Source organism: Aricia agestis, chromosome 20 (genome assembly GCF_905147365.1).
Source record: "Aricia agestis chromosome 20, ilAriAges1.1, whole genome shotgun sequence".
Classification (NCBI taxonomy): Eukaryota; Metazoa; Arthropoda; class Insecta; order Lepidoptera; family Lycaenidae; genus Aricia; species Aricia agestis.
In genome coordinates this window covers 10,757,374-10,785,041 of record NC_056425.1, presented here as the reverse complement: position 1 = coordinate 10,785,041, position 27,668 = coordinate 10,757,374, and the positions used below count along the sequence as shown (strand labels likewise).

The window sequence follows — 27,668 nt, the reverse complement described above, 5'->3', positions numbered from 1 at the left end:
GCCCCACATGAGGGCTTTCCAGGTCACCAGGCAGACGACCAAACTTATCCATACTAATACTATAAATATTGTGTATTATCTATCTCTATTTACCTACTACGCTCAAAATAGACGTTTAAAGATTCAAACATTATAATATTATGTTATGTATATTCTGTTTATCTCTTTTCCATGCTTATTCTTACAGACGAAAGGCACTTGTCGACGGCAGGCGACAGCAGTCGACGCGTGCCGCCGACAAGTGCCGTTCGTCTGTAAGAAGCCATACTTTGAAACTAAGCAATAAACCTCCCTAACAGATTGTTACGGCTAATAGCCGAAGTGCGGCTACACCTAGTTTTACCCAGCTACAACTAGGTGCTAGGTACTTATCTTCGGTTACAACTAGATTTAGCCTTCATTATAGCAGCTAGAACTAGGTACAGCCGCACACTGGTGGTTAAACTTAGCTGCATCCTATTTATTATCTGCTACAACTAGGTTTTCAGTTCAGTTAAGGATTTTGGTTTTATTTTGAGATTCGTATCTTGCGTTTCCTGATGGATTCGATTTTGTATCATCACCCCGGTAGATAAGACATCTTATCCTAGTATAATTAAAACTGAGTTAAAAAGTTATCTTATTTGTTTTAAAATATGAGAGAAGAGAACAAATACTTAGTTGATTTTTTCATAGAAGGAATAAGACTTTATTTTTTATGTTTATTTTTTTTATCTTTGCGCCAAAGATGTCTAATTGTCTAGTTCTGTTAGTTTATAAAGAGAAGATTAATAATATTTTGTGTTTTAATTACTTACTAGAGATCGCCCAATGGTCGAAATTCGACCTTAGTTTGAACGATTAGGACTACTACCTATATTTTGAAAAAAAATTTGACTTTATCATATATTTTTTTCAACTCTTGTCTCTGGGACTCAGCTGATCTCAGACTGGCCGTGTAAGCATTGTCTAATAGTATGTAAAATTGAATTAAAAAAAAACTATAATCCATTTTCAATTGGTTGACAACGAGGTGACAACCTCGTTGTCAACCAGACTTCAACCATAAATAAAAGAGTATAAATAAATAAATAAATAAATAAATAAATAAAATATCTTTTTATTCAAAATGGGTATCATGATACACTTTTTGAAAGTCGAACGAAGAAACTATGTTGCCTACCACCGGTTCGGGAACTACCCCGCCGAGAAGCACCGGCGTAAGAAAATCGTAATGATTCGTATGTATAGGCTTGTCACTCAAAAATCTGTCATTTTTCCTATCGTGTGTGTTGTAGTCATGGGCGTACCGTGGGGGGGGGCAGGATCATGTTGAAGTATATTATCTAGTACTTTAATATATAAAAATCAAAAATGTATAAAACGAATTTTTGCCATTTGTTTGCAATACAATATTTTTACAACTAAAAATTATAAATTTTTTATTCTTTATAAACACCTATATTATAAAATATCTGATTTGCTCCCCCCCCCCCCCCCCCCTGGCCCAGAACCTGGGTACGCCCATGATTGTAGTGTGTGTAATGTTTTATTTGTTAAAATTTTTTTATGATAAAAGCATAATTTCAAAATAATATTAGCTCGATGCACTCCTACACCACATAAACTATAACTGTGCAATATTTTTTCGTCAAAAGGGATATAAAGTTTTTGGCTCACGTATTAATACTAGAGATCGCCCAATGGTCGAAATTCGACCTTAGTTTCAACGACATTAGGACTACTTATATACTACTTATATTTTGTAAAAATATTGACTTTATCATTTTCTTTTCAACTCTTGTCTCTGTAACTTAGCTGATCTCAGACTGGTCGTGTAAGCATTGTCTAATAGTATTATAGATTCAATAAAAAAACTATAATCCATTTTCAATTTGTCAACTTGTTGTCAACAGACTTCAACCATAAATAAAAGAGTATAATTCGTATGTATAGGCTTGTCACTCAAAAATATGTCATTTCTCATGTGTGTGTGCTGTAGTGTGTGTAATATTTTATTTGTTAAAAAAATGTATGATAAAAGCATAATTTCAAAATAATATTAGCTCGATGCACTCCTTCACCATAATATAAACTATAACTGTGCAAAATTTCATGCACCTACGTTTCCCCATTTTACGTAAAAAGGGTTACAAAGTTTTTCGTTCGCGTATTAATATTATGATATACACAATAATGCCTTTTTTTGTTAAAAGATATTTGCCTGTCAAATTATAAATAATAATTATTAAATGTCACGTAAACATCCCTGTCTTTTATTTATTCCACACTCGTATAATCGAAATCGGGAAACGCAAAATTATAATCTAAAAACAACTGAACTGAAAACCTAGTTCTAGCCAATGATAAATAGGATACACCTAAGTTTAACCATCGGTGTGTGGCTGCACTTAGTTTTAGCCGCTATAATAAAGGCTAAATCTAGTTGTAACCGAAGATAAGTAGGATATACCGAAGTTTAACCGCATGTGGCGGGCTGCACCTAGTTGTAGCCGGGTAAAACTAGGTGTAGCCGCACTTCGGCTATTAGCCGTAACAGATGTAAAATACAAAAGTGTCTGTCTCTTTTTATAGATATTCAAAAGGGTTTCCACGCCAAAAGGAGTGCAGAGGAAACAGAAAAACATTCGGCCGGACAGATCAACAAGCAGGAAGCCAGATATACAGACAGATTAAACTTCAAAAGCAATTTAAATATTAGTATGTATGCATATTTCGGAATATTTTAATGTAACGTGAAACAGAACTCGGTGCGATAATGAATTTTAGCTCGCCGCGCTGGCATGAATGTTGAAGCATTGAATCCAAACAAGTGTAAATTTTTCACCAGCGAAGCATATTTCAAAGTTCATATTAACATAACAATGAATTTATATTTTGCTTGATGACGTTCGCAACCGTAGCCGTAAATTTTTGCCATGAAAAAAGTATCCTATGTCCTTTCCTGAGCTTAAAGCATCTCTATACCAAATTTCAGCAAAATCGGTTTAGCAGTTCGGGCGTCAAGACGTTACAGACAGACAGACTTTCGCATTTATAATATTAAAGTATGGATAGCGATATTTTTCATATGAAAGAGACAAGGGATAGGTCGGTGGAATCCCTGGGTGTTTTGTATGTAGATATATTACAATATCGCGAGGAAACCGTACAATTTTTGCGATAAAAACCATGTCCTATGTCCATTTCTGGGTCTCGAAATATCTCCGTACCGATATTTAAACCATCTTAAAGGTTTGAGCATGGTACATGCACACAAACATCAGACAGACAGACAGAAATGCATCTAAACACAATTTCGCAGTATGTATATAAAATCTACCTGTTTTGACTGTGTTGTTTGAATCAACAATAATATGAAATCCACAAAGGATTGCCATACTCGTAAATGCATTATTCGCCTATGAAGAAACTTAACATGTAGAAACTGAAAAAGTCTAAAAATATAATTCGACATCTCAGCATAGTAGCTCTGTCACTTGTGCCAGCTTGTGCCGAAATTCACGCTAGCCGTGAAAAAATACCGGTTCCAAATTTAAAAACAAAGGCTGCTTTGAACACCGAGAGTACTTTTTAATTAGGTACTTACACTTTGTCATTTAAAATTTCGCGCACTACAAAGTTAAAATAAAATAAAATAAAAATGTTGCAGCACACTTTAAAATTGTAAAATGGGAATTCAATTCCTGCCTTTTCAATGTACGTTTTAACACTTGCGTATTCTTGTTTACTGTCGACTTTGAGACTCGAGATCTTTTGAGTCCCGGGAAAGGACCTAGGATCAATTTTGGCGCAGAAAAATGTGTTTTGTGAACGTCATCTAGTAAGAAAATAAAATTATGTTTCCATCATAGTACGTGAACCGCAAATGTACAATTTATCGTGTGCGATCTGTTACCGGCTCGTGAGTCGTGGAGAGGTTGGATATTGTATTTTATTTCCCCACAATAATATTATGAGAGGTTGGATAATATTGTATTTTATTTTGCCACAAATCCACAAGTACGTGGAAATGTTACGTTTATTGTGTATTTTCTGCATGTTGGAGCGTCCGTGGCCGAATGGGAAGACCTTTGGTTCGCACTCTTAGAGGGTGCAGGTTTGAACCCGGGTGGAAGCGTGTACCTATGAGACATTTTCTGATCTCAAGTACATAATACGGACGCTCGTACGGTGAAGGAAAACATCGTGAGGAAACCCGCACATAGTTGGTCCCAGACGTATTGACTAGTTCTTTCCTCTGGACTAGGCCGACTATGATGCGAGAATGCCGTATTGCGAGAATGCCGCTTGGGCAACCATACGGACATTTATTAATCTTGTCCTAGGCACTACAGTATTTGAGGAGTGGTTACTTCGCTCTGAAAATACTGTATAAATCATCCACAACGGATGAAAAGGTCTAGTTTTTTTTCATGTTGCGACTTACGAGTAAATTGTGATATCTATACTAAAATTGTGATAACAAAAGCGTGTCTGTTTATCTGTCTATCTGTCTGTAGCCTCCTCCCATCTTAACTGCTTAACCTGTATTTTATTTACGTAGTGAATAAAATATTATTAACTCCTAATAGACCGGTAAACGCATCTGCAGCTCTTCTAATGTTGCGAGTGTCTATGGGCGACGGTAGTTGCTTTCCATCAGGTGACCCGTTTGCTCGTTTGCCCCCTTATTTCATAAAAAAAAAAATAACTTTATGGTATGGATGAACATTTACTGTGAACTTTAGTACGTCTATTTCTTGCTTGGACATAATGTTTTTTTTTTTTTAAGTTGTAATAATGAAGTAGAGAATGAACGAAAATAGGAACTTCTAAATGAATGAACGAATTACCTGAAACTCCAGCTTGTACAGCACGGGGAACTTACGGCGCTGCTCGCACAGCTTGGGGAAGTTCTTCAGCTCGACCGGCTTGTCCGGGATCGTCTCCGATATCGAGCCGTTCTCGTCCGCTGTAACAGTAAATGGCTTTAATATCTTTGGCTTTAATAAAGATTACAGAGGTACGAAGAACCTTTGTGCGTTCCGAAATTGAACCCAGTGTACTATCAGACAAGTTGATTCATAGGTAGATGACGGACCTAAGTAATTTAGTTGCGTTTTGTCAAATCCAGCCGACAGAATGATGACGACCGTAGATCGTAGCGTGTATGGTTTGCACCAACTTACTTCTATATCTATACAATATTTATAAAACAAAGTCGCTTTTTTCCCTCATGTCCCTTTGTTCCCTTTAATCTTTAAAACTACGCAACGAATTTTGATGATTCTTTCAGTGTTAGATAGCCCATTTATCGAGAAAGGCTGTAGGCTATATTTTACCACGCTAAGACTAATAGGAGCGAAGAAATAGAGGAAAATGTGGAAAAACGGGAAAAATTATTTGAAAGGGCTAACTTGAACGCGCTAATCTCAGGAACTACTAGTCCGATTTGAAAAATTCTTTAAGTGTTAGATAGCCCAATTATTGAGGAAGGCTATAGGCTTTATTTTATTACGCCTAGACTAATAGGAGAATGGGAAAAAAACGGGGGAAATTATTTGAAAGGGCTTATCTCGCGAACTCCTGGAGCAATTTTAATGTTATTTGGCACAGATAATAAGTAGACAACGTGAAGGTTCATAGGCTATCGATTTTACTCATTTTTTCAGTGGCTATATTATATTTTATACCCTTGCAACGCCGGGGCGGGTCGCTAGTTAACTATAACTTTAACCAGAACAAAATATCAAATCCCTAGTAAAAGTCCATAATGGACGCCATATTTGACGACAACCTTAACCTTAACTATAACAACGCCTCTGGTGCAATCCACCCTAAGTTAACATAATCCAACCAAATGATGTCTGCCTATGAATCACACATAATCCGGCCAAATGATGTAGATTGTAGATTCGTCAACTGCTTATGAATCAATTTATTCGATGGTATTTTTATCATATTACATTCATAGTACATTCTAGACTGGTTCTTCGCACCTCTATAGCATTGTTATGAAGGCAATTTAATTACTAATTAATAATTAATTAAACTCAAACCGATTATAACAAGCTGTTGTAAACATAAATAAATCGATTTATAATAATTAATGAAGCCAGCTAGTTACCTAAGCTTATTAATTATGAAACAAGCTGGTACAAACGATTTGTTTAGTTGAAAATTCACCCTCTAAAGGTCAGTTGCAACGTTACTTATCGCTTTGGTGAATCTTAAATGGACGCTTTTAAGCATTTATGTACTGCATCCCACAAAAAAGTTGAGTTATGAAGGCAGTTATGTTCCTGAAACCATTTAGAAGACTGCATTCATAATTCGAAAAAAAATGTAAATTACGCTGCGCTTTTATAATTTTGGACGTGGCGGTAATATCGTGGACGTCCGCGGTAAAACGATAACATAGGGAAGTAAAATGTATAGAAATATAATATGAAGACGCTTTTAAATTTCCGTCGACGAACTTTTTAACGTGCACGTTAGAGGACATCACGACATCTACACTCTTCTGAACCAAACAAAACCGTCGCGATGCGTAAAATCAAAAGGGCATTTAACGTACCTATAGTCGGTGTTCAAAGTAACGTGACGTCCGGACAATGTGCGCTTTTATTATTCCGGACGGAAGTTATCGTCGACGGAAATTTAAAAGCGTCTTCATAATATTATATTTTTATACACTTTACTTCCTTATGTAATCGTTTTATCGCGGACTTCCACGTTATTATGCCAGCAAGCAACGGCCAAAATTATAAAAGCGAACATTCAAATTTGGAACAGGCTGCCCAACATCGTGGGCGGCAATTTCGTCTATTGGTCGTGTATCTTCACATAAATATAATAAAGTAAATAAGATTCAGTTTTGAAAGGCTCGACACTTAGGAAAATAACATCCACTCGTCATGTTGCTATGAAAACTTACTTTGTATTACTATTAAAGACGTCACAGTTAAATAAAATGTTTTCGTCTGCCAAATTAATTAATTACTAACCTATCAGTCATTTGTATAACGTCTACTAACGACATTATAATTTACCTTTTATCACTAAATTTTTATATATTTTTTTTTATGAAATAAGGGGGCCAAACGAGCAAACTTGTCAGTCACCTGATGGAAAGCAACTTCCGTCGCCCATGGACACTCGCAGCATCAGAAGAGCTGCAAGTGCGTTGCCGGCCTTTTAAGAATGAATAGGGTAATAGGGGAGGGTAGGGAAGGGAATAGGGTAGGGGATTGGGCCTCCGGTAAACTCACTCACTCGGCGAAACACAGCGCAAGTGCTTTTTCACGCCGGTTTTCTGTGAGAACGTGGTTTTTCTCCGGTCGAGCCAGCCCATTCGTGCCGAAGCATGGCTCTCCCACGTATAAAATTATTGTCATACATTTAAATTATCAACTTCGATTCACACAAAATATTTTGTGTTGTTATATAAAACGAGGATGAAATATTCCCAAAACACAAAATTATCAATTGAGTGTACTGATTACAAATTAGTTCATTAATAAACAGATTACCAAAACTGGCCTCCATTTTCCTGTTTCTCCTCCATTTTCCTCTATTGAAAATGAATAAAAATAACGCGTCTTGTTTATTTTTCCATTTCGTTGAATTTGGTTTAGTAAGAAATTCTTATTAGTTGATTATAATATCTGTAATGACGTCACATAACCCACCAATCCCCAAGCGGCAGCTGAATGCCGCATAACAATTGAGAATCCGCATAAAAAAGAAAACAATTAAAAAACAAATTGTGTCTGCGTTTCCCACGATGGAGGTGTTACTAGTACCTTTCCACTGGCATTTTATGTGTCTAAACACACTATGCCGAATTTCCGCGGCAGAAGTTCGGCTTGATTCCGCCTGCAATGTATTTTAAATTACAGATGACACACCATGCCGAAATTCCGTCACGTTTTGTATGCGTTTGATATTGCTGACGTAATCATGCGGATATTCCGCCGTGGAAATTCGGCATAGTGTATTTAGACACTTAAACCTAGGTCTAGTATGTTTCATTTTGCTCTACGTCTCTACAAAGCAGCGGTGGCATGGGTCGCTAGACCAATGTCAGTAGAAAATGAAACCTTTAGCCTAGTTCATAAGGTGGCATTTTATCAATGGCAGGGATCGGAAAGCCACCTTCAGAGCAAGAAATTCTATTTGCTCCAGGCTCTATAATTTCTTTCAAAATAGATATATTTCTATTATTTCTCTACTGTCTAGACGTTTGCTATTACTGTTCCGCAGTTTTCGAATAACAAAAGTTATTTATAAGCACACTTCCATCTATATTATTATAAATCAAAAGTGTTTGTTACGTATTCGATTTCCTAATGTGGAATTTCGATTTGGAATTCCGAGAGACTAGCGCAAACGTTTTTTTTTTACTCGCCAGCGCCCTGGCTTGCACTCGAAACGTACATGCGGAATTCTTCCCGTTCGGAATAAAAGCGAACGTGTGCATTTTAAACGTATTCCATGCATTTGGATTTCTGAATACGGAAAACGAATTCGGAAATCGAATACGGAAAACGTGTGTTTGCTGGCAGCCTTAAAGTAAAATTCTGCTGAACTCTTAAAGCCGAAAGTATGTTTGTCTGCAACCTCTTCACGCTTAAACCGCTGAACCGATTTTGATAAAATTTAGTATGTAGATAGTTTGACTCCCGGGAAAGGACATATGATATTTTTTTCCGCGTGATAAACGAATTACTGCGCACGGAGTTGCGGCGGTCATTTAGTTTATTCTATAAGACTAAAATTCTGCTGGACTATGGCTATAATAAGAATCTCCCTCATGACGTCACAGTAAGGGTGGGGGTGTTTTCATTGAGCACGGCCCTGACCTCGACCTTAGGACGATGATTATTGTCTATTGTCGCTTGTCACGTTATAAACTTAAAACTACACACAATTTTCAGATCGCTCGGAAAAATTCGAGGCGACATGTAAAAAAGAAACAAATAAAATAAACCTAACAATTGCTCCGCGAAACTGAAGGCTACAGCTACATGTAAAATATAACGAAGGAAAACAAACTTTATTTGGTAAAATATTAAGTTTAAATTAATTCATGAAGCCCTACGCGGCCGTATCCGGCCGCGATAACAATAGATAAGCTATTGTGTCTCGTTATTCCAAGATCGATTGTACAAAATCTACCAATAACATACGGTATCTGAAAATATAAACAAAACTAGCTATTTGACCGAGCTTTGCTCGGTATTCGATGAAAATGACATTTTCGACAAATAATTCCTAGCTAGATCGATTTATCGCCCCCGAAACCCCCTATATACAAAATTTCATGAAAATCGTTGGAGCCGATTCTGAGATTCCAATTATATATATATATATATATATATATATATATATATATATATATATATATATATATATAATTGCTCGTTTAAAGATATAAGATTCGTAGCTACGATATAGACAGCTACGATTTCGTAGATGCTCTACGAAATGAAATGGTGTCGAAAAATAATGTAGGCGGGTAAAAAGTGTTGTTATCCATTTAGTTCAGTTAGCATTTTGCTTGCAACTAGTAGCTATCATGCAAAATATACGCGGGAGAGCCATCCTTTAGCACGAATGGGCCGGCTCAACCGGAGAAATACCACGTTCTCACAGAAAACTGGCGTGAAACAGCCAGAGGCCCAATCCCCTACCCTAATCCCTCCCCTCCCCTATTCCCTTGCCTTCCCATCCCTACCCTCCCTTATTACCCTATTCCTTCTTAAAAGGCCGGCAACGCACCTGCAGCTCTTCTGATGCTGCGAGTGTCCATGGGCGACGGAAGTTGCTTTCCATCAGGTGACCCGTTTGCTCGTTTGCCCCCTTATTTCATAAAAAAAACACGACGCTATATGGCGCTTGCTTAAATACAAATCACAAAAAAATTTGCTCATTCAGCGCTGCTACTTTCACCGTGAACTCTATACAGGGGACTCATATACACCCTAACGTTTTATCACTTTGTTTTGTTACACCCTGTACAACTACCATGTTATAACTTGGTGGCCTATATAAGCCACTTATTTGCTATCAACATTGTGTCTGATGTAACGAATGTAATATTATATATCTCGGTAACATATCCCGCTCGCACTGGGAGGAATAGAGCAGCTTTATAAATGTTTTAATCCAGTTATAAATGATAGCTGTCCAGTCGGAGAAGCTCGAATGGTTATTGCAACGTGCCAGTTACTTGCCGGAAGTACCAGTTCTAAAATAGTTGGGTTGACTTTTCGTAGTGGTTTGAGGTCAAAATTGGTGGGTTATTTACCTGTTTCACCACTCCCTGATAAGTGCCGAATAGACTATCCACTATTTATCTGACAGACGAAGTATGGAATCTATCAGATAAGTTGTGGATAGCCTATCCTACATTTATCAGGAAGTGGTAGGAATAACATTAAAATCAGAACACCCCTTTTTTCGTCGGGATTTCAAGATACATTGACAAAACAACTTTTGCCCGTTTTCACCAACACCCAAAAAGGTGTCTCTCAAGCGAATATAAGCGGCACCTAACGCAAGTTTTGTTTTCACCAACGTTTAAGTGACAACTTAGTTTCTTGTTTAGACGTTTGCAAAAATAAAGGGGCAACGATAAACACAGGTAAAATACCCATGCTAGCAGCTATATGCAAGCGACTGGCATGCGAGTTACTGTGTCGTGTATCCGGACATCGCCGTAAGTGGCGCGCGCCAGGTCTGTCAGTCCACATGTTTATTGCGCCCGACTATTAACACACTTTATATTATGCTACATTTACAAACAAAAGTAGCTGATGTATAGCGAATACGTTGTTTTGCTTGTTGCGAATGATATTGCACCACACACTCACAAACCGTGTGTTTTCAGCGAGCATGAAATAGCTAGTTTCTTATCGCAGCGCGTGCTGTGTATAAAAAAATAGTACTTAAGGATAAACCTAGCCACAAACTATGAAGTGTTGTGCCTTAGTTCACCATTTAGACGTCTTATCTCGTTTTGTAATTTGCTATATGGACGCTGTTAAGCATTCGTGTACTAACCCACAAAAATTACGTATTGAGTTATGAATGCAGTTATGTTCTTCAGACGATTTAGAACAAGATTACATTAAAAAACAACAAAAAATAGTGGTTTGGGGCACGAATGCTTAACAAGCAACATTATATTAGCATAAGAAATTGTCCTATTAGATTAAACAGTACATAGTAATATTATTGTTTAAAAAGATCTGTCGAAGACGAATGGCAGTGTGCGGAAATACCAGTAATGGTTTATGTTACACTGTATTAGATTAAGTTTATGATTGTATTTTTCTTATAGTTTATTAATAATTAAAAAAAATAAAAAAAAATAACACAGGTGAATATATGCAAGTGACTGTCATGCAAGTTACTGTGTCGTGTATCCGGACATCGCCGTAAGTGGCGCGCGCCGGGTCTGTCAGTCCACATGTATATTGCGCCGCCCACTAACACACTATGCTACATTCACAAACAAAAGTAGCTGATGTATAGCTGACTCGGTGTACATTGTTTTGCTTATAGTGTGGTAAAATGCTTGAAAGAAGAAAGAAGATTTGCGACTAAACGAGGAGTTGCATCTGACGTTATATTATATACGCTTATGATCTCAAACAATTTGATAAGCGTGATTCAGGTTATGTAAACAAAAAACTACAGTTTGCACTTTGGGAGTGCTGAAAGAAGTAAAAACGAAACAGCGGGCAGGCGTGAATTCAACGCGATAAAGGAAAGGGTTATAACTTATAATATTACTTCCTCTTCAACACCGCACGGCTGTATACCCTTTTAGCGGCTTACGAATTTTCGATCAGCTCATAATATTATGTCCAGACGCCCCAGACAAAGTAAATTTCATTAAAAAAGGATGACGAAATTCGTTATCAAAATGTATGCGGTTTGACATAACTCATCGCTAAATGACATTTCACTTGCGAAGAATAATGTCAAATCCCATACATTTTGATAAAGGATAACGTCATCGTTTTTAAACGAAAGGAACTTTGGCTACGGCCTCTGATACTTTTTACTTTCAATGCTTTCAGTATGTTTCGCATCAAAAACTAATAAACATCTATCTTCACAAACTCTTACTGTATTTATAATAGTCGGATAGTGAAATATACGATTCCTGGCAAAGATTTTCGTACACAAACATAATCTCCGAAAGTAATAAATAAAGTTATTGAGATTGAAAATGCAGATGTGCCGAACATTTCCGGTGGTATTTATTGGTGGATGTTCAAAGGTTGAGGGGCCCTGTATTACTCAATGGAATACTAATTGGGTTTTGTTCAAAGATGGCCGATAGTTTTGTTTAGACTACCTTTGTCTGACACTGGAGAGCTGACTTTGTAAGCTTACTAAATGTAAAGACAGTTAAGCACAGAAAATACATTGTTTTAATCATGCAGTGAAGACATTTAGTCTTCACTGCGTGAAGGGGAATGAAAGGCAATACTACTTATATAGTTTAAGTTTTAAGTTTGCAGTGAAGTGTCAATTATAAAATATGTGAATTACAATAATATGGGATGGGTGGATGGACTTTAATTACTTAACTGTACTAATTAAATAAATAATTTGACAAAATCACATACATTATCTGTCAAACTCTTCACTAAATTAAAGTTTAATCATCATTAAATGTGTCTGAGTGCTGCAGTTATTTTAAGTTTGCAGTGAAGTCTTCTATCTATATATATAAAACTCAAAGGTGACTGACTGATTGACATAGTGATCTATCAACGCATAGCCCAAACCACTGGACAGATCAGGCTGAAATTTGGCATGCAGGTAGATGTTATGACGTGGGCATCCGCTAAGAAATGATTTTGATATATTCCAACCCCAAGGATACTTCTTAACGCGAGCGAAGCCGCGGGCAAAAGCTCGTATACTATAATTGTCAATTTTATGTAAGATGTTTAGTGTATGGTTTCTTAGGTTTTTGTCAAAAGTTTTTTCGCGAGCGCTTATAACTAAGTAATTATTTTTCAGCCTAGATTTTACATGATAATCGGTAGATTATATGCCTTTATAATCGTCAATAGTAAATTACATAACAGGATAACCACAGGAAATTTCACAGTTAGAAACTGGGCACTAGTTGCCACATCTCTCTCGAGACTTGTAAGTTGTAACTGTAAATCTGAAGCTCATCTAACTGTTGTTATAAAGTACGTTATAATTCCAGCCCCAATTCCCATGAGATAAAGTTGAGGAATCCTTACATTCCTTACTATAGGATGTTTCTGGTCATCGATCTATCGACCTACAAAAATAAAAAATATTTTTTTTGTTAGAATCGCTTTAATTCGAGAACTGCTAAACAAAAGCCAGCCATTTTAGTAGAAGGTTTTGTACTAAAAATAAATTGATACTAAGTTCACCTGATCATCTAGTAGATAATAATAATGCTTTCCACACCGGTTTCGGTGATGGTAGCTCGTTTCATAGAAATCTGGCTAGCTATGCAGGAGTGATTTTATAGAAGTATGTTCACAACCTACAGGAGCACTCTCCCTTCCTTTACTCTTATAATTCAGGACGACCGACACGACCGGAAAGAGATCAGGTGCAGAACCAACATTTTACGTGGCTATCCGACGCATCATCTTACTAGTCACACAATCAGATCTTTGGTAAACATAAGAATTAGATAACACAAAATTTTTAATACCTCGATCGTGGGGTCCAGAACTCGAGACACAATTTCTTTCTTATTTCGAAATACGAATAGGTACATTACTCCCAATGCATTGGGAGTACTGTACCTATTCGTATTTCGAAATAAGAAAGCAATGTGATAATGCGCGTAAAAATTTTCGTAATTTTTCGGCAACGGTCGTATTTTCCCGAGCGACGGCAGGCGCCGCGTCGCTGCAAGCGCTGTTTTAAACTTAACTTTAAGGAAAACAGCGCTTTGCAGTGACGTAGAGGCGCCTGACGTTGCTTGGAAGTTACCATGGTAACGCCACGATGGCTTCCCGGTGAGTTAATAAGCACTTATTACTGGACCGGCGACTTCGGACAGTCACAGGCTATATGATATTTACTTCTATTTTCTTTGAACAAGGTGCAAAATGCAAGTTTCATAGATTCGGGTATTTTCCAGATTACGACAATTAGCGAAGATTCCCATGCGCATTATTAATTTGGGAGTGAGTTACTTATCTACATTAAGTACTTATTATGTTCACGATATGAATTATATTATATTAACAATACAAGTAAATGAATCACATAATGGTAAAAGCTTAATAAATTCCTATGATTAATACAGGAAAATAGCGAAATTTTACTAGTGACAGAAAGCAATTGTGTAACATGCCTAGATGTAATACATTGATAAAGAATTAACCTTAATTATGATAAAAACGCAACAAGCACCATCCTCAATAACAATATAATAAAATAGATGGTATCTTTATAGTTCAAATATAAAAAATATAAATCAAAAAGTTTCTTTTGCAGTTCGATAAATAATATAAAAATCATGACATAAAATCCATAAAAATTTACATAATTCGCGACAACAATAATTGTTAGAAGCGGCCATTTGCAGAATTAATGTGAAAGGACGCGAGCCGAGCTCGTGCCAAGAGCCAAACCTTGCCAAACTATCGTTTGACAGTTTGCGATACGGTCATTATGTAACTGATATGTAGGTGAAAGTTGGATTAAACTTACCGGGGAAACGGAATTGGGTTTAAAAGTTTAGGAAAAATTGGCTTTAAAGTTTGTCCTTCTTCTTTAGATGACACAACAGAAAAAAACAACAAATATAGCAATTAATAAAGGTAATATCGCACTTCACGACACAACGTGGCACTTCACGTTCCAGAGAACTGACGTTTTATAAACGTGAAGAGTTATGTCCACACTGTGCACTTACATCTTCAATTTTCGTCATCAACTTTCATATTGGCGCATATGTCAATAATTGAATGCGTCAAGGAACGCAACGCCAATAATGTCATTTTTGAAGTTTTGGATACGGTCAGAGGGCATGCCTCACGTTTGCTGTTAACTGCGCTATAACGCATGCCCTTGACGAACAGAAAAAAGCACAGTGTGGACAAAGCTAACCTGAAGTTTTACAAACGTCAGTTCTATGGAAGTGAAGTGTCGCGTCGTGTCTTGTTGCTGTGTGATCTCACCTTAAAAGTTGCCCGGAAAACGAGCCGAATTGGGTTAATAAGTTTGGGGGAAATTGGCTTCAAAGTTTCCATCCTTCTTAAGTAGATGACAAAATAGGTAATACGTCAACAAAATACGTCTGGCACTCGAGGACTGCCGCGGTAAAGCTATTGCATAGCATATCAACTTATGCAAATATAATTCGCATACGCCTAGTCGCACGCACACAAACACGGGGTGTTAGATTTTTTCGTTACGGAATTTCTTGATTCATTGAAAAGCTATGCAAAAGCTTAAAAACTAATATCACTATGAATAAGGCATGATAAGTTCCAAAATATAAGGCAGAATACTGGCCAGTTATTATGACGCCTTGAATCCGATGGCCTGAACCACATTGCTCTACAAAATGACTCATGCTTAACTGGCTTTATTTCAATAAAACCGGCCACCGTTTCTGAAACTGATGTGGGAGGCTATATTATTAAATCCTTGTTTAAATAACATTTTCTGTTTGATATCATGGATTAACCGATGAATATACTATTTACGCTTTTGCGGTTAGCCAAAATCAAACAAAATGTGGCTAAAAATATCATTTTTTACTACAGCTATGCCACATTTTAAGCAATGAATCGATCATATTTTATAATTTAAAATATTTAATCTCAGGTAAATATTCTAAAATCTGTATTTTGAATAAAGTATAGCAAGCAGCATCTTGCATTGGAAGTAGCAAAAACATCATAGCTCTGCAGCTTCTTATTATATAGTAAATCTTAATTATTTTATGAAAATAAAACGTAGTCTAAAAAACGTATAAATTTAAAGAAAATAATATGTAAGCATTTATACAGACTGTGAGAAGCTTTTTTGATTTCAACTAATTTAGTTTTCCAAGGTATCATTCTGAATATTAATAATTTCCTTCATTTATATTAAAATGTTCCTCAAGGTAAACTCCTGATAAGTCTTCACCATTGATCGCCTACTTAATTTATGCAACACTTTACAGAGAAGCCTTAAGTAGACCTTTTGAGGTCGGAGATGAAAATAACTTCGTTAGGCAACAGCATCAGAATTAGTAGTCAAGTTTTTATTTGGAATTAAAATTTAAAGAGTAGAAGTAAATTTTTCTGTATTGATTAGTGATTTGGCGCTTTGCAGACGACGGGGCGGGGCGGGCCGGTCAACTTCGCCGCGAACAAAGGGATATTACCAACGCACACGGCGGGCAAAAAGACCGCGCCGCTGGTACCCGGCAGGCACTGGCGGCGCATGTCCGCGGCTGCCCGCGGTTGATGACACAAACCAGTTTATATGCAGTAATGCAGACGGCGTGTGCTTTGTGTACGTGGCGCGGGCAGCGGCAGACATCGACGGGCGTACGCGGGAAATTGACCGGCCCGCCCCGCCCCGTCGTCTGCAAAGCGTCTTAAATACGAGTAAATCAATACAGATTTGCGACGTCATAAAATACAGATACATTGTTTCGTGACACGATATTATATACGACACAAAACTTACTACATTGCTTAGCAAAACAGGTTCACGCTTCACATTGCCGTGGGAAAGCAACACTGCTATGCAAAAACATTGCTATTTGCTACGTATTACATTGATACATCATACGCCATGCTGTGCCTACATTACTATGTCGTAACTTGCTACGCCATACCTTGCTACAACCTGCATTGCTTCCCCCTATAATATTGCTACGCCGTAACTTGCTATGCTGTTCCTCGCTATGCTGTACCTCGCTTCGACCTACATTGCTTACCCTATATCGCTACGCCGTAACTTGCTACGCCGTACCCTTACTACGCCGTAACTTGCTACGCCGTACACTTACTACGCCGTAACTTGCTACGCCGTACACTTACTACGCCGTAACTTGCTACGCCGTACACTTACTACGCTGTATCTTGCTACGTCGTACATTGTTACTTCGTACATTACTACGTCGAATATTGCTACGCCGTATATTGCTACGCCGTAACTTGCTACGCTGTATCTTGCTACGCCGTACACTTACTACGCCGTATCTTGCTACGCCGTAGCCTTACTACGCCGTAACTTGCTACGCCGTACACTTACTACGCCGTAACTTGCTACGCCGTACACTTACTACGCCGTATCTTGCTACGCCGTACCCTTACTACGCCGTAACTTGCTACGCTGTATCTTGCTACGTCGTACATTGTTACTTCGTACATTACTACGTCGAATATTGCTACGCCGTATATTGCTACGCCGTAACTTGCTACGCTGTAACTTGCTACGCCGTAACTTGCTACGCCGTACCCACTACGCCGTAACTTGCTACGCTGTATCTTGCTACGTCGTACATTGTTACTTCGTACATTACTACGCCGTAACTTGCTACGCCGTAACTTGCTACGCCGTATCTTGCTACGTCGAATATTGCTACGCCGTAACTTGCTACGCCGTACTCTTACTACGCCGTATCTTGCTACGCTGTAGCTTTCTACGCCGTAACTTGCTACGACACAAATTAACCTTCTTGAATGCCGATTTCGCTATTTCCTTTTGTGTTTGCTAACTGGAGATTTTTTTATAAAATAATAATATACAAAATAACGTAGAAAAACAAAAATTAAAGAATACTTCACCACCGTGCAAAACTATTTTAAATAACGTTACTTTACTACTTTTAAATTCATAGCTGAATTTGTGGGGAGTGGGGACCGCTAGTATATAATATAATATTATACTAACGGGTTATAGTTACTACAAACAGTAAATAAGAGAAAAACAATCTCTACGCGGAATTATTTTACTGTTTAATTATTTGAAAAGTCAGTACAAAGTAGGTTAAATTCAGTGAAAGTGGAGTCCTCCGCGACACCGGAGCCGTGACGAGGACTGGAGACGCGCCAACTTGTCGGCGACCCGTCGCACATTATAGTAGGGTTGTCACCAACGAGTTTTGTATTTTGAAATCAAATTATTTCTATTGCAGGTACTATCAGATAAGTTGATTCATAGGCAGATGGCGGACCTGCGGATTTGCGGTTGTCAAACTCAGCCGATAGGCATCCGTTACACGGTAGGTTTTGCTGTCAGTTTTACCACAGTCACGGCCGTGACTGATAGATAACCTACAATGTAAGAGCGTGACTGACGGTTGCATGAAGTTGATTGACGATAATCTGGATATTTTGATTTTTGCTTCATGCAATCATCAGCCACGCATTTCGAGTGAGTTTTGTCACATATTCTGACAAAATTGGGAAAAAATTTGAAACGTATACCTTTGAAAATTTTGGCTTTGACTGACATAAAACTGAAGAGAATTGAGTGACCGTCTAATACCATTCGTCAGTCCATCAGTCACCATGAGTCAAACATAATTCATGACTGTCGGAATTGACTGTCGCTTGCCTGACCGTATAATGGATGCCATAGATCACAATTCACAGCTAAGTGCTAACGTTGAATTGACATAACCTGACCAAATGACGTAGGTTTGTCAACTGCCTATGAATCAATTTCTTCGATGGTACATAATACGAGCGTCCGTGGCTTAATGGGTAGACCTTCGGTTCGCACTCCTAGAGGGTGCAGGTTCGAACCCGGGTGGAGGCGTGTACCAATGAGACATTTTCTGATCTCAAGTACATAATACGGACGCTCGTACGGTGAAGGAAAACATCGTGAGGAAACCCGCACATAGTTGGTCCCAGACGTATTGACTAGTTCTTTCCTCTGGACTAGGCCGACTATGATGCGAGAATGCCGTATGCGCTTGGGCAACCATACGGACATTTAAAAATCTTGTCCCAGGCACTACAGTATTTGAGGAGTGGTTACTCTGAAAAATACTGTATAAATCATCCACAACGGATGTAAAGGCCTAGTTTAAACATAATACCTATATTTTCGATAAAAATAGGGTAAATTGCCCAATTGTTGGCAATCATAATACCTCTATTATTGGCACCTTAGCATTTTGTTAATAATAGGCATGCCAATAATAGAACTACATGTACACATTTAAATTGGCTTTAATTGTTTTTGTTTTGCCATTTTTAATTTATTATGACTTGTATTTTTAATAATAGTTAAAATATTATTGTAAAAAGCTACACAAACTTAAAGTGAATTATGATTCAAGAGTGGCTTTTAGGTAGACGTTAGTTAGGGTGGGGTAGTTTATAATTACGGTCTAATGTAGCATGTTAATATTAATTTCCTTTTAAAAAGTGTAAATGTCTTACCACAAAAGATTAAACATCTGGTGAACATTTGGTTTGAGACCATTTTGTACTGAATTTTTCTTCTAATCAACGTTGTTTGTTAAACGGGTGTTTAAATCTTTTGTAGTAAGACCATTTGTGTTTAGTTAAAATTATTACTGTATACCAAACTCAAACGTTGCATAATTATGGCTACAAAATAATTATCATTCTATTTAAAAATGCGTAACAAAACAGATTTCTTTCATTGAAATCCATATGCGACGGCACGTAAAATATGGCTAGTCCATTCGCAAAAGGCTCAAAGCTGATTTGTAAATATTAGCATAGACGGAATCGCGTAAAGCTACGTCAAATGGGGACAGTTAAAACGCAGCTTCGACAACCCTAATGACGTTTAAGTTTCAAAAGGTCGTAACTCCCTCCTACCTCCTCCTTTACGTTTCAACCTAATTACGCTGAAATAAAGTTCAAAATGGATTGCCAACCTAGTTCACAGAGCAAAGAGAAACATGACAGTGGGTTGGAAATTCAACCCTGTTGCAATGTATTAAGGTCGAAAAAAAGTGGAACAGCTGATGGATATTACAATAGGAAAACTTAGTTTCACAAGTAATTAACATAAGCTTGGCTTACATTACTGGAAAGGTTTTTTGTTGCTTAATCGTCGCTTAACCCTTGATGTACGAGTATCTTTTCTGTGTATTTCGCCATTTGAAAACAGACTTAAAATACTAGGTTATAAATTCAATTTTATTTTTTGAATACTGTTAAAAGTTTGTATGTTGTTAAAGATTGATTGTATGTTGTACTTGTTTGTATGTTAAAAATCCATACTTCCAAATTTTATAAATGCGAAAGTGTGTCTGTCTGTTTGTCCGTCTGTCTGTCTGTTTGTCTATCTGTTACCTCTTCACGCTTAAACCGCTGAACCGATTTTGCTGAAATTTGGCATGGAGATACTTTGAGTCCCGGGAATGAACATAGGATACTTTTTATCCCGGAAAAATGTACGGTATAGATATTATATATTATTATATATTATACTTTCTTTAGCATATTAATTGTACTTAACACTGTCAAAAAATATAAAATTAATATTATCATTTTTTATTTTACCTGTTTACCACCGAGGAAATTGATTAGCAGATAGCGGACCTATGTAATTTGATCGGGTTATGTGAAGTTGTTATGTGGGAGAGCCATGCTTTGGCTTATTAAATTAAATACCACGGGCTCACAGAAAACCTGCGTGAAACAGCGCTTGCGCTGTATTTCGCCGAGTGAGTGAGTTTACCGGAGGCCTAATCCCCTACCCTATTCCCTTCCCTACCTTCCCTATTACCTTCCTTACCCTCCCCTACCCTATTAGCCTATTCCCTCTTAAAAGGCCAGCAACGCACTTGCAGCTCTTCTGTTGTGGCGAGTGTCCATGGGCGACGGAAGTTGCTTTCCATCAGGTGACCCCTTTGCTCGTTTGCCCCCTTATTTCATAAAAAAAGTCAATGTTAGTTGTAATTACCTGGGCTTGACACAACCTGACCAACCCAACCAATTAATAATATCCGCCAGTCTATGAATATTTATTTATACTACCGGTTTTACATTATTCCAATCCAGCTATCCAATCCAGTGCTGAAATTATTACTGGAAAAATGTAATTGGGTACAGCTGGAATGCAATGGAATGGAACGCACTTAATTTCATGCCAGTGCATTACAGTGCCCATTTACATTATAAATTCTGTACCTTGATCCAGCGCTAGATTGTATTACTGGATATTGGAATAGTTTAATTTAATTTAATTTATTTAAAAGATACACCAACAATATTGTGACAACATTAATAACTTAAATCTAATACATTTTTGTTTTAAAATAACACAATAGTTAATTACAGGCATATGCAACTGTTTTAGAGGTATCATCTCCTTTACATCCATACTTCCATACTAATATTATAAATGCGAAAGTGTGTCTGTCTGTCTGTTACCTCTTCACGCCTAAACGACTGAACCGATTGGGCTGAAATTTGGTACAGAGATACTTTGAGTCCCGAAAAAGGGCATAGGATACTTTTTATCCCGGAAAAATGTACGGTTCCCGCGCGATAAACTAATTTTGGCGCAACGGAGTTGCGGGCGTCATCTAGTTAAAAATAAGTTACTAGAAGTGTGTCATAAGAAATGCTTAACTTACTATATTTAATGTAATTAATATAAACGAACTTACAATTAATTAGAAGAACTAATATTTAATTTTATTTCATTGTAATTACGAAAAGAAACCATACAATTAAACTTTTGTCAGAATTACTAATAGTAGAGGAGGGGAGGGTGCTATTTTGTGTAGTCACTCGAGCGTTATGGAGACTTAGTAGGTTTTTTTACATCAGGTAAAACTGATAAAAAAAATAAGAGCGTTTTTTATTTTAGCGGTGGGTTCAGATACTGCACCCATTTTAAAGTTTTGATAAAGAAAACAAGTTCAGAAAATTGCTTATTTAAGTCAGTTATAAATATATTTTAGACAGCAAGGATTAAATCATTTAGTTTAGTGCAAAATAAAATATCTGCGAAGCTTAGTTAGGAAAATATGAAGCTTTACTTTTTTATATTTTAAAATGTACCTACAGGCTTACCAAACCTTTGAATCGTCAGTGCTTTATATGGAAGCTTCTTTTGGGTATACTAAACATCCAGTATCTTAATCTGACAGATCCGATAACATTTCAATGTAAAAAAAAATAACCCACCACATGAGAAATCTGATATCTATACCATGATAACTAGACACATGTCGGAAGCCTATACAAGCTTAATCTGACACGCTGGAGCTACTCCCGAAATCCCCTCTTCCCCTCCCCAACTATAAATAGTGTAAACTGGCCATTATAGTAAAATTTCAACAACGTAAATTTCGAGCTTAAACTAAACAAATAATAAATTAATACTAACTACTAAACGTTTCTACCAAGCCGCTGTTATGGCTGCCAAATTCTCTAAAAGCGTTGTTATCTCAATTCTAAAAACGTTCACAGAAAGCATTAATTTCTCTAAAGGTTGTTTTCCGATCCTTGCCCCAAGCGCCGCGATCGGCAAAATTAAAATAAAATACCACTTTATTAACTAGGCTATACGTTTCATTTTGCGCTATGCCACTAGCACACTAACGCCTCCGTGGTCTAGTGGTATAGAGCGCGGCTCTTGACTCGGAGGTCGTGGGTTCGATTCCCGCGTTGGAAACATGTTATTTCCAAGTTTGGTTAGGACGATGCAGGCTGATCACCTGATTGTCTGACAAGTAAAATGATTCATGCGTCGGATGGGCATGTAAAAAGTCGGTCCTGCGCCTGATCTCTCGCCAGTCGTGTCGGTCTTCCGTCCCACTGGGTTATGAGAGTAAAGGAATAGAGAGTGCTCTTGTGTACTGCGCACACACTTGGGCACTATAAAATTACTCCTGCGTAGCTGGCCTGGTTTCAATGAAACCGGCCACCGTCACCGAAATCGGTGTGGGAGCTATTATTATAATGACACTAGAAAGCAACCAGGGCTCGGAACCGGTATTTTTTTACCAGGTTAAAGCGCTTTTTAAGCGGTTTTTGGATTTGTGTTCGCTCGGGAATCGTGCGTGCGGTATTGCTTCTGAAATAAACCTGGTTAATTTCTCGCGGAAAGTAACTAGTGCTTCTTTCTAGTACACCATCTTATAGCCAATAGGCCATAACTTGTTCATGTGTGAACAATGGGTGAGGGTCGTGGTGTGTGTGAGTGGACGGGGCTTACGATATCGCGAACGGTTCTAACCGGTATTTTGAGCAGGAGCAATTTCATTTTGCTCTTTGATCAAAACCAGGAATAGTTTCGGTCAATTGCAGTCGGAAATGAAAAGCTCTTTTGGAAATGTATTTATATATGTAAATGTAAATTTGGCGTTTCTAAGGAAGAGGGCCTGTACCACGAAACCGTTTTGAGACTCAAACAATCGTACGAGAATGTTGCGTCCTACTTTAACCAACGTGAAATGACGTTGTTAGAGCAGGACGCGGCGTTCTCGTCCGATTGTTTGAGTCTCAAAACGGTTTCGTAGTAGGCCTACTAGATCGCGAGATTAACCAGGTTTCCGAGCCCTGAAAGCAACAGTTGCTTGGGTCGCTACACCAATGTCCAAAATGAAACTTATGGCCTAGTCCATGAAGAGGCATTTTTTTTTTAATTTTTATTAGTCGCGATCACATGCTGCGTTGATCGGAACGGCACCTAACCGTTATATTTTTATTTCTACGACGCATAGCATTAGTATTCTTTCAGCTTAAGCTGATCTAACACAAATCTTGAACTTACTCTCCGGTTTAAAGGTCACTCGGTCTGAAATAATAAAATTAAGACTATAATCCAATGTCTCGGCTTGGGGGCCATTTTGGTTTTGTTCGATCGTCAGCTATCGTGCTTTATTTTTGTCGATAAAAAATTATCGATGTTCAAGGATTATATTATGAGTCGGCCGGTCGATCTGATTGGACTGATCGCAGGCCGATCTTATGAAGTGAAGAATTTACTTAGCTACACTATAATACTGATAATAATACTATTTATTCTAAGAATTACTAGTTTTTAAGACCATCGCGTGATAGATGAAACACGTAATCTTTTTGCTATGAAGGTCTTTTCTCTTTGCTAGTTACTCATTCAGACTGGAGTGAAAAACTTACTGAAGTGTATAAAAGCCGTGTATAAGTTATACATTTAAAATTCATTACTCTTACCTGTTTTATTGTGACACGAACGCAGGAAATATACATGAAACAAAAGAAAAAAATTGTTATTAAACTTTGACAAACATAAATTATTTAGTTGAAGCAGCGAATCGACCACAAAACTTCGCAATATTATAATGAATTCTCTGCCTTGTTATTTCGATCTCTATTATAATTTATAACAAATAAACTCCTAGGGTACCACAATTTTTTTAATACTAGTAACTAGAGTAATAATTAAAATTAGCGGAGGCGGAGGTGTAGTACAACCCTTAGAATTTATTTTTTATTTCAGCTAATAATATTATGTTTATTCTCCTTACATAATAACTAATAAGTATAAGTACACTTTTAGAGAATATGGTTTTATTTACGTTGTTAGATACACATTCATAATATTATTATTATAGACTACTAACGGGGTGTAACCTCAAAACTAAATACCTATATTTTCATTGAGATGAAAAAATCTTGTCTTTGTCTGCACATTGGAAACTTTATTACGCTGCGTAAATGTCTTTTTGCGTAAATATCGTTCGAGGATCGAACCTATGTCCTACTGTATAGTAATTCTAACCATTTATCCATAGGGTTTTATAGCATTTGCCGAGTAACAATTAATCTCACTAGAGTTTAATTACATCGGACTGTGGCGACACGGAGGCGCCGCGACATAAAATGGACGCGTATTGTTGTCTCTGTCTTGTGGGCTAGCTATCTCACTCTCATGAACATTTATATTTTAATGAAAGTGTAAGCGGTCGATCGACTATAAATTTTATCGTGCAATATCATGTAATGTGCAATATTATTGACCGACTGTTGGGGGCGAAGCTCCAGGGGTGATGCTGGTGGTCTCCGCCAGAAATAAAAGACTTCTTCGATGAAAATGAACTGTATTAATAGGTGCTATGATTCGAGGTATAGCCGCGGTGCGTGCGTCGCGTAGGCCGGTGGTCCGGTGAAGTGAAAGGGACTCGCGGCCGCGACACGCTCCTCGCTGGCCGCGGATGTCGCAGAGAGGTGCGCGGGGAGGTGCACGCTGAAGGCCGGCGCGCGGGGGCTACCGGTTTGCCTGCCAGCGCCGCGCGGCCCGATGAGACGTAGGAACACCGACTAGGGATGATATTAAACGCGCCCGCCTTTCAATCTTATTGTCAAATAAATAGTTCAATAATATTGTTCAATGATATTGCATAATCAAATTGATCGTCTAGGAGACCACTAAGTAACTTTTTTATTTTATTTTACTACGCGGCAAACGTTTTATGTAAAACTATCTTTTCAAAACCAGTTCAGTGGTGACACACAGACACGTTTTTAAATAATATTTTAACTCCAGCTTTTTTCAGACAACCTTTTGGTGATGTCGATACATTAATAAGCAATGACAGCATAAAAATAAATATATGTAGTTTTCCATAATAAATATTCTAATAAGATAGTTCCGCGTCGCGTCGCGCTACGTTTCGTCCTATTGTGGCATGACCCTCAACAGCTGATAACTAGTGGGAAGTGTACAGGTGTAATATAGATAGCACTAGGCTATAATCTATCAGCACATTAGGCGATTAGCACGTACAAGGTATCAGCCATAAACTTTAATGGCACCTGACATATTTTATGCCCTTTTACAGATAACTTATATAGGTTTTTAAGGTTCCGTAGTCAACAAGGAACCCTTATAGTTTCTGTCTGTCCGTCCGTCTGTTCGTCTGTCTGTCTGTCTGTCTATCCGCGGTTTGGGACTATGGGACCTACACAGCTGTAATTTGGCATGAATGCACATATTAATAATGCCGACAAAATGGTACTTACAAGAAACCTAAAAAAAAATTACTATAGTACCTTCCTTACATAGGTACTTACACCTTTCCTGTAGGGAAGGTACTATAGTAAAATTCATCCCCGATTGATGTGTACATCAAGCAGGTATGAATTTTATTTCGCGTCCACCCCATCGTGTGGGATGTCGTTGGATAGGTTTTTTAAAAATATTATGAGTATTCTTAGATCATTTTCAGATTTAGGGATCCGTTTGTGAAATATTAAGTTTTGGAAAAAATCGTTAGAGTCCAGTGTCCCTTCTACCCGCTAAACGGTTGCTTCTGGAAATGTGAAAAAATTCACGGGAGTATGAAATATGCTGAATTTAAAAGGAAAACTATCACTGCTAAGAAGACTTCATAATTTATTGAGTAATAGTCGATCAACTAAAAAAAATGTATTCAACGAAGTATAAAGGAACTTTTCATTCAAATTCCTTTGAAAGTAACTGAGATGATGTTGTTACTCGTAACTTAGTGTAAAACACGTTATAAATGTAGGTACCATCGAGGAATTTGATTCCTAGGCAGTTGACGGACCTATGTCATGTGGTCGGCTTATGTCAGTTCAATGATATTAGCTGTGATCGGTCAGATGGCTTTGACTTAACGCGACCAAATTACTTAGGTCCGCCATCTGCATAGGAATCAACTTCTCTGATAGTAAATTCATTGACCATACAAAAATTAAAAAAAAACTAGCGGTACTACGGAACCCTATATTGCGCGTGGCCCGACACGCACTTGACCGGATTTAGTAGAATCAATTTAGGATGTTTTTGTCACATGAACGCTTAGCCATAAAAAAAAATCAGTTATGAAACGCATTTGAGAAAATAGGTACAATACAATACTCTACCTCTACCAAAATATGAATTACGGGTAACTCTAGACCAGTGTAACAGGATATAAAGAGTAAGGCAAATATCGATGCCCTTAGAAACGTCCAGGCCTTCCCTAAATACCATTCTCTGTGTGTAAACATTATGGTAGAATATATTTTTTTCAATAATTTAGCTGCTAAAATGAAGCTGATTTACGTACACGGCCAGAACCATAGGCAAAGTAAAGCAATTCGTGCTATAAAATATAGCGGTACTTTTGATGACATAAAGTGCCCACATGTCATCCAGCTCTGTGAGATTTGTTTGTGACGTGGATGACTCTCCTAGTGTACACACATAATTTACAGTGTAGTGTGTTTTCAGACAGTGTTAAAAACCCTATTGTTTCGTATAAGGCGAGACCACACTACGCCACGCTTCAGGTTCTATCATAAAGTTAATATACCTTTTCTTTTAACATGGGTAAATGCTTTACGCATCCCCGGCAAATTGGGGATATCGGCCGGGGTATGTGGGACTCCTGCTACCCACTAAAACCCCATGGTGTTCCACTCATCGCTTAAGGCAGAGTTGCGGGTACGATATAACCTACTGCAACTAAAGTTAATATACTTAGCGGAATAGATAAACAAAGGTCTGAGCAAGCGAGATGTCACTATCAGAACACTGCGTGGTAAAAAGAGACGTGTGATACATGACAGCAGAACTCTTTTTTTGACGCCCAGTCGCACTTATCGGCACATTGACAATTTAATCTCATAGAATTCATGTTCAATCATGCTTGTGTAAGTGTATATGTACACATATTTTTACACACAGATGTAAACCAATTTCGGTTTCGTTTGACA

The 27,668-nt window shown here is 37.7% G+C and overlaps 1 protein-coding gene and 1 long non-coding RNA gene across 2 annotated transcripts in view; both read right to left on the bottom strand.

Annotated features, from left to right (window-relative positions):
* Positions 1-27,668, bottom strand: part of LOC121737431 — a 176,536-nt gene that overhangs the window by 32,963 nt on the left and 115,905 nt on the right. Inside the window, exons 4-5 of the mRNA XM_042129109.1 lie at positions 23,737-23,760; positions 4,836-4,954 (exon numbers count right to left, since the gene is read on the bottom strand). Coding sequence (XP_041985043.1) covers positions 4,836-4,954; positions 23,737-23,760 — 143 coding nt within the window. The remainder of the gene's footprint in view (positions 1-4,835; positions 4,955-23,736; positions 23,761-27,668) is intronic.
* Positions 506-2,205, bottom strand: LOC121736915. Its single transcript, XR_006037080.1, has 2 exons — positions 2,172-2,205; positions 506-796 (listed from the first exon to the last, which is right to left on the bottom strand). It is a non-coding gene; the product is annotated as an uncharacterized LOC121736915 (long non-coding RNA).